Genomic DNA, 14,787 nt, shown 5'->3' with positions numbered 1-14,787 from the left:
CTTTCAAAATCTCCCTGTTCAGCCAGACCAGTCATCTTCCCCGCCGGCTCACCTTTCAACACACTGGGACAGCCTGCTCCTGTGCTTTCAAAGCCTCTTTGCAGTTAGCCCAAATACTCACTGTTTAGCAACCAAAGCCAAGTGACTTTTGCTCCTCTTAACTTCAAAACACAGAAGTTTCACAGATGGGCTAGAAATTGTGTTATAAAAGCAAGAAATGGACATTAAGGTCTTCTTGTGTAATCATCACTTCCTGTCATCTCACAGACACAAAACACCATCCTAACAAGACAACAATCCCAGCTCTCTCAGTTGCTCCACCTTGGCTGCTCACCACACTCTCAGCAGGTCCACACCCTGTGGCACAGAGGATGCTTGCTAGGTTGCAGGAGGAAGGACCATAAGGGAAGGAAGATCCATGCTGCTTCTTGCCAGAGGTATCACACAAGGAAGCTGCATCCCTATTTATGTGCCAAGTCTGAGGAGGAGAGCTCTCCAGGGAAATTCTAGGAGCTCTGGTCAAGCTGACCTCAACCTTGCCAGCAAGTGTGCTTAATTCCCAACAAATTGATGGCTAAGAAAATATCTGAGTTAATTGTACTATTTCACAGTACATGCCAGTGTCTCCCTTTTTTTTGAGGGAAGGAAGAAGGTTATGGAGGAGGAAGGTTTGGAAAATGAGAGTATGAGTAATCTAATGCTTTAAATGTATGTTGTTACATACCTGGAGCATGTTCCCAAAACAGGAGATTTATGCCTGCGAACTGCTCCACCCAATGCCAACCTGTGCGCTTGCCAGCTCCCTTGCTGCACTGCACATGGAGCTCCCAATAGCCCACACTGGGGCTATTTCCTTCAATAAAATCACAGCTACCACCAATTTTCAGTTTCATAGTAGCAGTACGAGAAAATCATTGCCGGATTCATTTTCTCTTGTTCAAAGTTTCTCTGATGTCCCCAGCTTTCAAACCAAGGTGAGATTTTGATACATAGTTATGACAAACCTTTCAGGAGGAAGATAATCACATGCCACCTGGGTTACTGCAGAATTCAATTTACTTTGCAGCATGCTTTATGCTGGTCTCTAGCTATTAAAGAGAAAGACATTTTCCAGTGGAGAAGCATAGAGCAACACAGAGCTAAATTGCTTTCTTGGCATTCCTCAGCACCTGTGAGCCCTCCTGCACCAGGGACAGCAGCCTCATACATTGCCCTGGGGGTGCCCTCGCATAGAGCCTTCCCCACCTCAGGTAACATGGTTAAAGTCACAGGAACACATGGTATGATCGTGGCTCATCTTTGTTGCACAAATTTCATCAGGCTTATAAACACAATAAACCTTTTTCTGCTATAGAGTAGGGCAGAACTGCCCACTTCCCCACTGATCCAGGACCAGGGAGAATTTAGAATAGGATCCTCTGGCAGAGATGTATGAAAGGAATGCCCTTGTTTATTTTGATGCTTTTGTTAATAGGGACAACTATCTTAAAATTCAGTTGTATTATTTCCTAGTTGTTTTCAGCCTGTGGCAATCAGTGCACAATTTTTTTCCAGCTAAGCTGGAAAGACAGCATACTTAGACATAAGCATACACATGTGTTCCAAGACAAGAACCAAAGATTCTTAAAGCATGAGATAAAATTGAGAAGGTAAGAAAAACCAATTCTGGTAAGTCACTCCTGCTGGAAAGCACTGCAGCTGTGGCACATGATAGCATTCTTTCCTACCTGGGAAGCTGCAAAGCTGTGATCCCCACACTCTGAACAGGCTGCTTCCCACCAAAACAAAGCAGGCTGACCCTTCAGGAGGGGATTATACAATTATATATACAAGAAGTTATACAATTAGCAAGATTGCCATCTGAAGCAGAGATCTAATTTATTAAGATGTCTGTTATCTGAACAGGTAACATATGGAACACCTGCATTTACTCTTGAATAGGTATTAACCAGAAAGTTGTATTTAGCTTAAACAGAATGTTAAGAGTTCATATCTGTAATGTTATTATATTTTCTTGAATAGTCAAAGGAAACAATTACCACTTACAAGATACAGTTAATTAAATAACTTTTAAAGAATTTAAAAATTGTATTTTTCAGAAGCAGAACTCACGCTACTGAACACTGGTAAGTAACAGCAAAAGGACTAGTACTGAAGCTAGGACTACCTTTCAGGAGTATTATTGCCCCCTCCCACACCCACCAGTAGCTCTGTGTTGGAAATGAGAAGTATTAAAGTGGGTCTCAACAATTTCTCTGTGACAAAATTTTCAACATTCCTTTGCCCAGGATATGTAGTGGCCAGAAACTAAAACCACTCTAAACTAGCACCAGCAAAACTTGTTGACATCTACACTTACTTCATTAGCACAAAACTTAAACAATTCATTACAGAGGGAGGAAAAAAAAAGCCAGCAACACCAAATAATTTGCTTACCATTAGTTTTGATAGGCATTTTTATTACATTAAAGCTTTAACATTCATCATATCAGGAAAGAGCAAAGGGGAGAATAAGTTAAAAAAAAAAAAAAAAGCAGCCTTGCTGGGGACTAATGTTTAGAAAAACTAACACAGCAGAGTAGGAGCTTCCTGAAATGGAAGTGTTGTAGCACTTAAGTTACCTATAGGACAACCTGATGTATCCTGGTAGCCTCACAAGTTCTCAGTGTTGTTGAACAGTCCTTTTAAGTGAAGATCATGAGAAAAGCAACCATTTTTAAACATTTATTTCTCTGTTTTCCTTTTCTGCAGAAAACCATGACTTTCCAAAAAAGTCTTACTACAACTTCACAGATTCTCAGACCCTGCAAAGGTCAAGGACAACTCTTCCTGTAAAAAGGCACACACCATCCCAGAAATAAATTCTGCACAGCAGACAGTTGTCAAAGAATACACCAAAATCCCAAAGTTTAAATGATTATGTTTTAGGAAAAGATAGGCTTTTCCTGCTGATGACTTTTTGCTTATTAAACACAACAACAGTTCAGACAATCTGATTCAACAATTCCCTAATACACTGATGATTTGAAAGTGTGCTGCAGAAGGATTCTCCATATACTTGTCATGTTTATTATCCCCTCCCCAGCCACCTGCACCTGGCTAAGGGAAACCCAAGTAGCCCAACATGACAATTTTATCTTAGCATCCAAAAAATTTTAATTGACAAACCAGTAGTGGTAAATAAATAACGCAATAGTTTCTACATTATTCATCCCCAATTCCCACACTACCAGTGGTCACAGTCTGAAAATCTTAGCTGACCATAATTAAAAGAAAAATATGATATACATAAAAATAGCTGTCTTAGACAGCATTTTTATTAAAAATGGATACATAAGAGACATAGCAGCATTTACAATAGAGTTTTTTAAAGGCATCAAGTTGTAAGCCAACCATTTGAAAAACAGGCTTTGAGATGTTGTCTCACAGTACTTTTTGTCCATTTGTCAACAGGGGACAGTGTAACTGCAGATTATCCAAAGGATGTACAGTAACTATTCAAGCCCTTCTCCTGAACAGTTGGTCACATCAAGCATCACCCTCCATAGCAGCATTTGGAGCACTTTTCAGTGTTCTTTTAAGTGGCTGGTGTACTTGATCAATATCTTCAAAATATTTTAATGTTCAATAAAAATATTTCAAATAGAAAAATTCTTCCATCACAAAAAAGTAAGGTTTCCTTTTTCAGATTCCATAAAAGCTTATGAACTTCACTGGCAGCATTTCCATAATTGAGCAAGAGTTGGAACCAGCAGAACAGGCACTTCAGCAAAATTGTGTCAACTGTTTCTATAGTCATATTGGCTTAAATCCAGAAGACTGTTTCTTACTACTTTGTGGTGGTGTAAGGACACCAGTAGGGAAAGGTGAAGTCCTATTTTGCTCAGCCAATATGGCTTGTTTTGCTTGAGCTTTGTCCTGAAAGACCAAGGATAAAGTAATCTTTCTTTTGATCTACCTACACAACAGCTCAATATAATTCAGTGTTTTATAACTGGATAGATTGCTAATCTGGAAATACATATCTGTATCTAACCCCCCTGACAGTAACTGATCTATTATGCACTACACAATAGTAATCCAAACCAAGAGATACACCTCTTTTGGAATCTGATTATCAGCATTATGGTACCTGGTACTTAACTTAATAACAAAAAACAAAAACAAAACCACAAACCCAATAGCTCAGATTAATTACAATTCGTTGGACAAGTTTCTGAAGTTTTAAATTTCTCATGCTAAAGTCCACTGTTGTTCAACTTCTTTTCAACCACCACTATCACATAACAGACCCACAGGATCAGTCTGAAGTGACCAGTCTCTCTTTCTCTTTTTCATGAGGCAAGGTAGTATTATCTATATTTCCTTTAGAGAAAGCTCTAGCATACAATATTTGAAGTAACCCCAAAGGGTAGAAATATGCTTCCAGTTTCTAGGATAATTGTTTGCCATTTGAGATGAGGTTTAAAACAAAAATCACCTTTTAAAACTAAATACAGAACATCTCAGACCCAAGACAAGTTTGTCACGGTTGTTTTGGAACTAGAACAGTTTTAAACAACCTTATGCATTTTATCATCTGGGTACACTCAGCCTCAGTATGACTTTAGTTCACCAAATGTTCAAGCCAAAGAAGAAACAATCAGAAGATTTCACAGACAGATTTTTGTCTTCAATATGCACATACATACCAGCAAATCCAAGCTGTTTATGTGCGTCTGTATATTGTGCAAGTCTTCAGGAGCTACACCTCTAAAGTGTTTGAGTTTGGAGCTTCCTACTTCCCTTATAGCCATTGCAAATGGAACCATCCATTTTACACACTGCTCTATCTCACACCATTCATAACCTGGAAAACAAAACATATGCTTACCTGACTGAACAAATGTTTGTAAACATGCTAGATTTAGTTTATTAATGCCAATACCTGAAACTTTCTGTATCAGCTCAGATGAGGAGAAATGATATAAAGCAGAAGCTGCAAGTACTCCATATGTATATTCCAAGCAGCCAATATCCAGCACACAGAGGTCCAAGAGCTACAAGACAATAGATGTTTAATGTGTCTGTGACAAGAATACTTTTTTTTCCAGGTGAAACAGCATTTGAAGGAAGAAACCAGTCTTACCTCTGCTATTTGTACAAATATTTGCTGTGGATATTGTGGCAGCAGTACCTCATAAAGCTCATTTAAATATGCAACTTGCATGTAAATGTTTAGCCAGGATACAACTGTCAGGGGATTTAAGTTCCAGTTCAGAGCCTGAAAGAACAGACATGTACAAGATTTCAGTATTAATAAAGAGTTCCTAACTTAAACCATGCAACTTCATTTACTCCAGATCAGAAGCTATATTTCCAGTTGGTCCAGGAATCTTTGTAAGACAAAAATCTAAGTCTCTCCTGTACCTCCTCCTGCTGATAGAGTGGGGAAACAATACATTTTTTTAATACACACAGACTGGTCGATGCTTTAAATCACTTGTTACTTACAGAATACTGCTTTCTACTTATAAAGAGATATTGGAACTCTTAGCAGCACAAGATTAACTGAGGTTCTCTGCTTTTAGTCTGACTGTGCTGTATGTTTTTAAAAACTAAAGTAGAACTAATTCTACTTTGAAATACTACCTTCATAATGATCAATTCCATACTGAGGATTTCATCTTCTGTACAAGCTCCATCTGTAACATAGGCAAACTGGTGCAACTTTGGTGGATAAATTTCCTGAAAGACAGATGATCAAGTATTAATCTGTGGAATAGGTTTTAACCAGTGTCATGCTAAGAAACAAAAAGATTAACAAACCACCACTACTGCAGCATTTCAAAACAAAGGGGAAAAGAAGAAAAAAGAACCAACCCCTGACCCTAACTCATGGTGCTCTACTCTGCCATTAATATAAACACATTTCTTGTTCAATCTTCATGCTCACACCCTTCACCTTTCAGTTTTGATGGATCAGTACAACATGTGTTATGTTTTACTACAGCGCCACTGAGATGGCATCATAAAAGATCTTTCTATACATCCTAAAGAAAGGGCATTTTATCCTTTGCTTGAGAAAAATAGATTGAAGAATAAAAGCCCCTTTAAAAGACAAGCAGCAAGAACTTAAGTAGCAATATGTATTTTAATAGTTCAAACAGTTCAGTATTTCAGTTTGTTCTAGTAAAGAAAAGGGTACTGACAGGACAAGAGGTAACCATTTTAAAATGAAAGAGGGTAGATTCAGATATTAGGAGGAAATTCTTTACTGTGAGGTTGGTGAGATACTGGGACAGGTTTGCCCAGGGAATTTGTGGGTGCCCTCTTCCTGGAAGTGTTCAATGCTAGACTGGATGGGGCTTGGAGCAACCTAGGGGGCCTGTGCCTGCCTGTGCAGAGGCGGTTGAACTAGATGATCTTTAAGGTCCCTTCCAACTAAAACCATTCTATGAGATAAAGAACAGCTCAGACCACCATCCAGTAGGTACTCCACTAACAACAAAATTGCATACAGCAACCAGCCACAACCTCATTTAGCAACTACAGTTAATTTTATATTTATTCTAACACTGAAAAGACTATCCTTTGAAAGAGATACTGTGATGTTAGCTAATATTAACTTTAGACAGTTAAAAAAGAAATTTTGGAACAGAAAAAAAAGGATTTTTATAGCAACAACCTCAATAAAGCCTACAAAATGTAAGTAGTGTATAATAAGTGTGTTGTCTGTCTATTCACATTCTTATGTTAAAGCTGGAGACACTTACCTCAAGCTTTGCTGCTATGAATAAAGAAGAGATACCAATAAGCTGCAATAGTGTTTTTACAACATTCTGTTGCGTTGCCATAAACCGATCGAAGAAGTCTTGTGCTAAATAAAAAGTTTCTCTATGAAGCTTGTAGACTTCACAAACCTGGAGAGACAGATTAGAAAGGTCAAGAATAGTGTTAGAGAGTCAAAAACAGATGCTACAGATGTATTATAAAAACCCAAGAGCTAGACACAAAATTCATATTGGCTTTCTGTTTCATTACTATTGTGAAATAACATGTTCACTGAGAGCATGAGTTAAACAGTTTCCTTTGACACAAGATGACAGCCACTGCAGCAACTCCCAAACAAAGAGATCAGAGTAAAAACTCTTCTAGGAAATGCAAGTACATGTTCTAAGGATGTCAAAACACCAGTTCATCCTTTTTGCAAAGATGCATAATTCCAATATCTCAAAAGAGAAAATTCTCCCAAATATTTTAGTGCTAAAACAAAGACTATGCCACCAAGTCATCCAAACAGCAAAAAAGACTCAGACAGAGAGTTGAACAGTCTACATGCCAATAACAAAGGACATGAGATGTGTCTGGTCTTTAAATCACCACACCTTCCTTCTTACAATGACTTTCATAATCATTTGCATAGCTTTTATCTGTGGTATGACCTTAAAAAGATTACATTATGGAGCTTTAGGGACAAATTAATTATTATCCACTATCAACCTAAATGATTACCAGGCTATATTGTCAGTCTGTACACTATCAACTCAATGCACTATATTTTTTTTCCTCAAGTTTGGCGCCATTGGCAAACTTCAATATGATACAAAGATGAGGAAAGATACTCATGACAGCTATTAGTAGACTTCACCAAAAGAATGCTTAAAATACTCACAAGCACAGAAATGCTCACCTCCATCAGCCAGTCTAGAAGAATTGCTCTCATTTTAGGTTGCAGAAGGGGATGCCTTTGCATATAAAGTTTATCCCTTGCATATGTCTCTTCTTTGTTTATCATGTTTTTCCATACGTCCTCTCTGTTTGCCCAGCTAAGACAGATCAACATTCAGTACCAAATCACACGACACAAGGAAGTCAGACAAGCAGCAGCAAAATAGCACTTACTGTAGAACTGGTAATGGTGAAGCTCTAGTTGGAATGACACTCAGATGTATAAAGTGAGAGTAATCAATGCCAACTGGATCATCATCTTTATCTGGAGTAGGAATCAGCATATGGGCATTTTGGTGAACATTCTTCCAAGATGGCTATTAAATGAAATATGAGATTTTACACTCTGCTCTTTTAAATCATCATTTTATCTACAAATAGCAAACACGACATTGGCAAGAAAATGACAGAAACTAGGGTTACCTCTGTAAACTACTTGTAATCACAGACTTGCTGAGATAGGAATGGACCACTGTAGGTCATTTTGTCCAACTTTCCTTCCTCAGGCAGGACCACCTGAGCCAGTGTCCCAGGACAATGCCCATGTGGCTTCTGAGTATCTCTAAGAATGGAGGCTCCACAACTTCTCTGTGAAACATATGCTGGTGCTTGATTACCCTCCAACTAAAAAAAAAGTGTTTCCTGATGTTCACAACAAACTTCCTGTGCTTCAGTTTGTGTTTATTACCACTTGTCCCATCACTGGGATCACTCAGAGTCTAGCTCCATCTTCTTTACATCTCCTTTTCAAGTATTCACGTACACTGATGCATGTCCCCAAGCCATCTTTTCTCCAGGCTAAACGGTCCCAGCTCCCTCAGCCTTTCCTTATGGGAGATGCTCCAATCCCTCAATCATCCTAGTGGCTCTTTGCTGGGTTCTTTTCATTATGTTCAAGTGTCTCTTGTACTGGGGAGCCCAGAACTGGACACAGCACTCTAGGTGTGGCCTCACCAGTTTTAAGTAGAAGAGTGCTGCCTGCTGAATTCAGTTTGCTACTAAAGGTGAAGAACATTTCCCCTGCTTTCCTTTTGAAGGACCATAATTGTTTCATGGAAGAATACTCATCAGATTCTCCTGTTGGCACATTGCATTTTGTTTCTACCAAAAACACCTTTCATGAAAGCAAGACACTTGCCCTCAGGAAAGAATAAAAAGGAACTTTAAAATACAATTTGTGATTATAATTATATAAATACAAGGTCAGGATATTTCTGGTAAGGAGTATGTAGATGCAATGCCTGAAGTCATGGTTCCCTATAAAGTTACCTTGACAGTGAACACAGCAAAATAATTCATAAAATTTTTCTTATTCATCATGCAGCGCCAAGACAAAAAAACAAAGCAGTTTTGATCCAATTGTTTTCAGAGTAAAGCAAATAAATGTTAAGCAATTGCCATTAAAGCATCAAGTTGACCATTTCAAATATACAATTTTGCCAAGGTCTGCAAAAATTAGACACCCACCACTTCTCCTGTTATATCCTTTAACTGGGACTAGAACTTAAGTTTACATTTTTCTTTTCTCCTTCCTAACTCTTTTGAACAAGATCTTGGTGAACATTTCACACAGTTCCCCAGGAAAATACTACTGCAGTAGAATACAATGCCAGTGCCATAAGGAAATTAAAATTTTGGCATTTCTGCCTAACAGCAAAGTCAGCCATCTTACTGCAAACAGATCTGTTCTGCAGCACTAGAAGGACCGAACTCCCTGACAAGATTCCTAATGTGCCTCAAGAAACCAACCAAACAAAAAAACCAACCAAACAAAAAAGAATCTTTAGGTGCTAAAAAGTAATATGTTCTACATTTAAGTTGCAAAGAAGCTTTCACACCTGATTTACTTATATTATAATATTATAATATTAATTAATTATGAATATAATTAATTATATTACAATATTAAAATTTACTTATTTATTTATATTATACTGATTTAGCATATTAATTGGACACCCAAGTCTTTAAAGATTTAGCAAGACACTCAACCAAATCTAAGGAACAATATCAATAAACTTCTGTACATTACACTGTAACTGTAAGGAAAGAGAAGCTACCACTGAAAAAAAAAACCAAAACAAAAAACCAAAACAAACCCCAAACACTTTAGGATGGGGAGGGTGTGAGGAAACCATGAAGAGCTTCCTTTGGGCTTGCACAGAGACAGCCCAAAACCAGGGAGCTGCCAAAAAGTGACAAATGTTCTGGAGAATCTGTGCAGCCTAATGGAGGAAATCCCACAGTCTTGGGCTTACTTCTCAGGCAAACAGGAGCTGAAGCAGGATGCAAACCAAAAGTCAGTGGGGAAAAAACTGCCTCCTCAAATCTGTACAGTCTAACAAGCAAGCTTGGTGACATCCACAGTAATATTCCAGATACAGGAATAGGGACAATGATGAGAGATACAATCTGTACCTTAGATCTGAGAACTACATACAGATTGGAGAAACTGTACTGAGGCCATGAGGAGGCATGTTAGTAGGAGCAGCACCAAGAAGGGCAGAAGGTAAGTGATGGAAGAAGTCCAACAGAGCAGTTAAGTCCCCACAGCTCCAAAAACAGAAATCCCACATCAGGAGCAGGTTCTTTTTAAAGCACACACTTTCCCACACCTCAGTTTTCTGCAACATGTCATAACTCACTGATATATCAAACTTTCATTTAAAAGGATCTTTTGGACATCCTTCAGGCATATAGGCCAAGCATAAAATGGAGCAGATAGCAACATGAATTGCTGGTTACAGGCAGAGCCTTCAGTGAAGCAGACACACCTAAGAATACAAACTGTTGAGACACTTGAGCTGGGAGCCACCAGAACAATCTTCCACAAAACCCAGAGCAAGGAGGGCACCTGGGAAGCAGAGGAAGAGTGTGACCCAAAACTTCCTTCAAGCAACAAGGTCAGAAAATTTCAACATAAAATCCAAGGCAGAGAAACAGTGAGGGGACAGGACTATTTGTCTCACCCTAAAAAGGAGCACGTCATAACAGAGAGGCATCAACTACTACCCTGCAGCTTTAGTTTGCCCATCAGATATAGTAAGGCCTATAATTTTAGCCATTTTCCACTCACAGATGTATTAGTTTGAAGCACAGTAATGCTTCCTTGCCAGCAGAAAGGGATTTGGATTCCAGTACTAATAAATACGAGAGAGAAGGGCAAAGAACATTATGAAGTTGTTCCACTTCTTTCTGAATAGCATAGGAGCTTCTACTACTATTAATTTTCTAAAGAGTGAATACTGTCCTACACTAGATTAGGACTAAGTCAACCACCCAACCTGGATACAGTTTATACTTTATCTGATTGTCTGAAGACTTGTAGAGTTGTTGTTTACTGGGTTTTTTTGTTTTGATTTTTAAATCAGATGTTCCAAATGTTTTCGGAGGATATTTTCAGAGCCATTAGGTGGAACAGTTTGACAACAGTAAGACCAGATTCAGGAAAAATGCCTAGTAAGAAGCTGATCAAAACTATTTCCTGAAAATTTACTCCCATCTCCTTCTCATCTCAAAACATTAGCTAGCTTCAACTAAAGAAACTAACTTGTAGATCTCTCCACTTGAGATAGAGGTGGCCACTGAACAACTTAACTTTGTAACACAATTGCACAAAGTTGCTCAAATCTAGGAAGATGAAATTTGTTTTACATGAAGCCTTGGAAGTTTATCCATGCACAGAAAGCAGCCAGAATTAATATGAGAATTGCCAGCAGAATTAAAGCAGTGCCAGTTCACTAAAATCAAACACAGAATTTATGCAATATTCTGCTGTCACAAACCTGATGATATAACCACCCTTTCATCACATAAAGGGTAACAGCATCCTAATTAATAACTCAGGCCTTATGTTCAACAGAAGCAAACTAATGAATTGACTATGAGGATGCCGTAAAGTGGGATGTGACCGAAATTTTGCCTTGTGTATAAACTAATGTCAGTAAACAATTTATTTAATGTAGAAGCCATGTGGTATAGGCTGCAGTGGATTTATAGCTACTTGCATTATAGAATTGTTGTGCCTCAACAGAATAACTATTGCACTGGCTATCATACAAGCCTGCTATACTGCTGCTGGAACCATAAACATATTCTCATTAGTGGCCCATGGCAATTTATATCAGAGAATAGCTTGTGTCACACCATCCACTGAAGAGCTGCTGCTGTGCAGCCAAATGTTAGCTTCTTTAAACAGATCTGTAACAATCTGGCTACTTTGTCATAACAAAAACCCTTCTCTATGTAGAGAGGATGCACAGGTACCCTTATTTATGGTTTGCAGAATCAAGGGGCCAAATCACACCAGTATCCTAAACTTAACTTGAAAAATTCCCATGTAGATATTTTGGATGCCTACTGTCTAAATTACTTGAATTTTAATGTACTTATAATTCCCAAAGTAACACTGAATGGCTACCAGGCCAGGAACACAAATAAGAACACAAAACTGGAAGTCTTTATCTATTCTCAAAGTTGAAGGTCAATGCACACAAAATATATTTCAAGTTTCCTTCCACTGTCCTTCTGGAAGAAGGTAAAATTAGATCCCTGTTGAGGTCATTTTAACAATATCTTATTATTATGCAAAAAGCATGGAAAAGAAGCCCTTGCTCAGATCAAACAGAATGAATCTTTTGGTGAAGGAGAGAACTGTGGTGAAGGACAGGCAGCTCTTCCTTGTCAGAAGTGAGAAATTAGTTTAATATACTGCACAAAAGAAAGACAGAAGGGAAGGAGAGATGCCCTCATTAAATGCTCACCATTTGAGCCCTGCTTAATTTGTTGACTGATAACTGGTATACGCAGTTGCAACAAGCAGAGGCCATTCCAAACAATGATGCCCATCTGTTATGGTAGCACTTTAGTCTTAGAACTTCCAGCTGCCACTTCTGGTTAGATGTGCCACATTATGCACAGCCTCGTGTACAAAATGAGTACGGTCTGTACTCCCTGATCATGACTTTTGCAGCTTAAGTATCACCCTGCACATGCATTAACAGACCAAAGCCCTAGTGACAGGGCTTGAGAGAGCATGCGTGTGCATGCAGATAAAAAAACAAGGGGCATGAAGGTATTTCAGAAAACCAGCTATGCCTTTTATTTATTTATTTAGAATGGACATCCTAAAGTAGGGAAGCATCAATGCTTTCAAAACCATATACCAGTATAGCATCCATTATAGATACCAATAGCATCTCAATTTCAAGGATTATAGAAAGGGCCCTAAGGATGCTAAAGGACACTACCAAAGTTTTGACTTTGTTAACTCAGTTCAGTCTAAATATTTTACTGGGAAAGCTGACAATGGTTGCTACTAACCACTGCAGACCTGATTTCCCCAGCTAAGTGATTTTACAGAAATTATCCCTCTGTTCTGCAGACAGACACTAGTTTACCACTGCATTAGCATCAGCATAAACTCCAAACTTCTAATCAGGAACCCCTTACTTTCTGACAATCTGATAATAACCCTTTGTCAATAGAAACAGAGCTGACTGTGAAATGGAAGAGGAATCTTTCCTCTGTCCCTGGTGACTCACAAGTAGATACACAACTACAAGGTAAACCACCTCAAGAGCTGATTGTGTTTGCATGCTTAAGTGTCCAAACGCTTTGGCTTGCATAGAGAAGTCAATGCAGAATGTCTTCACGTAGGCCTAAATGCATATTGAGACTTTTGTAAGGTGAACACTTACAGTCCCAGGAGAGCTAGACATACTGAAGTATGAACATAATGTTTTTGGATCAACACAGACCTCATCTCTTGCAAAGACACCAGACCAATCTGCATAACCTTATGTGCTTTGCACTCTTCAGTAGGCAGGGTTGACAGTCCCCATCACCACAGAGCACATGGTAGCTGTACATCTCTGGCACCATGTTCATAATACTAGTGAGGTACTAAGTGAGGTAAGCAAGATTATAGGAATACAAGCTAAAGCCGTATCAGTTACCTGATTTTCATATTGCTTTTTGCAAGTCATCTCCATTTGAGCAATTTCTTCATCCGGATCCTGTAAGAACTGCAAACAGCAATATATAATTTCAGGAATACATAATGCAGAACAAGCGACCATTGGCCACCATGACATGTGCCCAGTCCCGCAAGGCCACAGCCCGCCCAACACCCAGGCCACCACATGGCCACCCAGACCACCCAACAAAAGCATGCGAGGGCCCGCAGGCACGGCACGCTCTGGCCTGCCGGTACCAGGGCGGGATGCCGGTCCGGGCCCGCACTCACCGTGGCCACATCGGCTTTCCTCTTGCGGACCCGCATGGCGCACTCCGCACCCGCGTTCCCCTTGGTGGGAGCCTTCTCCTCCACGCAGTCGCTGCCAAGAGAAGAGAGAATGAGGGAGCCCCGCCGGCCCAGAGCCCCCTCAGAGGGATCCCCAGTAGAGCCCTTGGCCTACAGGGGCCCACGCACGGCGGGGCCGGCGGACTCACCTCTCCCGGCGCATGGTGCCCGCCTGGGCCGGGTCAGGGCGAGCGGAACGGCGCGCAGAGAGCGGCCGAGCAGGCCCGGGCCCCGGTCCCCACAAAGGGCCACGGAGACGCGGGTGTACGGCGCGGCACGGGCGGCCACAGCCCCGGGCCGGCCCCGCCGGCTCCCCCTGCCCTGCGGCCGGGCACCCCAGGAGACAGCAGAGGCGCCCGCCACCCCCGGCCCCCACACTCGCTCACTCACCGCCGCACCAGACCCTCCCGGTCGAGAGCAAGGGGCGGGTGGGTGCTCGCCCGGCGGCAGCAGCGTTGGCGGGGCGCAGGGGCAGGGCGGGAGCGCGGGCGGGCGGGCTCCGCTGGGCGCCTCCTGCCTCAGAGCGCGGCCGCTCCCGTCCCTGCGCACAGCGCGGCCCGCGCCGAGCGGGACATTTAAACGCGCGGCGCGGGGCCGCCTCCCCGCTCGCCCGCACACGTGGCCCGCACGCAGCGCCGGGGGCCGGCGCCCGGCTTGGGCGGGGTCTGCGGGGGGCGCGGCGGGGCCGCTGCGGGCCCTGGGGCGGCAGCGCTGGGCGCCTCGGGGCGCGGGGTCCCGCGCCGGGGCCGGCGGGGCGGGGCCGGGCCGGGGGC

General features: G+C 41.2%; 1 protein-coding gene across 1 annotated transcript; it reads right to left on the bottom strand.

The window, feature by feature from the left end:
• Positions 1–3,292: 3,292 nt before the first annotated feature.
• Positions 3,293–14,305, bottom strand: CCNE1 (cyclin E1). Its single transcript, XM_030457745.1, has 11 exons — positions 14,164–14,305; positions 13,958–14,048; positions 13,668–13,736; positions 7,885–8,027; positions 7,673–7,808; positions 6,756–6,902; positions 5,632–5,727; positions 5,129–5,263; positions 4,928–5,039; positions 4,692–4,849; positions 3,293–3,918 (listed from the first exon to the last, which is right to left on the bottom strand). Exons 1-11 carry the CDS (start codon positions 14,175–14,177, stop codon positions 3,796–3,798), a joined length of 1,224 nt encoding a protein of 407 aa, XP_030313605.1. The 5' UTR covers positions 14,178–14,305; the 3' UTR covers positions 3,293–3,795.
• Between the last annotated feature and the right edge of the window lie 482 nt (positions 14,306–14,787).

This window comes from Calypte anna, chromosome 11 (genome assembly GCF_003957555.1).
Source record: "Calypte anna isolate BGI_N300 chromosome 11, bCalAnn1_v1.p, whole genome shotgun sequence".
Taxonomy (NCBI): domain Eukaryota; kingdom Metazoa; phylum Chordata; class Aves; order Apodiformes; family Trochilidae; genus Calypte; species Calypte anna.
Note: the sequence above shows the minus strand (reverse complement) of the source record. Positions and strands in the feature narration are given on the sequence as shown.

Bases quoted from the DNA above. Each gene is read 5' to 3' on its own strand.
- CCNE1 (XM_030457745.1), bottom strand. The intron at 13,737-13,957 runs GTGAGTGCGGGC...TGCTGTTTGCAG, and splicing joins GGAAAGCCGATGTGGCCACG to TTCTTACAGGATCCGGATGA. The intron at 5,728-6,755 runs GTAAGTGTCTCC...TCTGTCTTTCAG, and splicing joins TCATAGCAGCAAAGCTTGAG to GAAATTTATCCACCAAAGTT.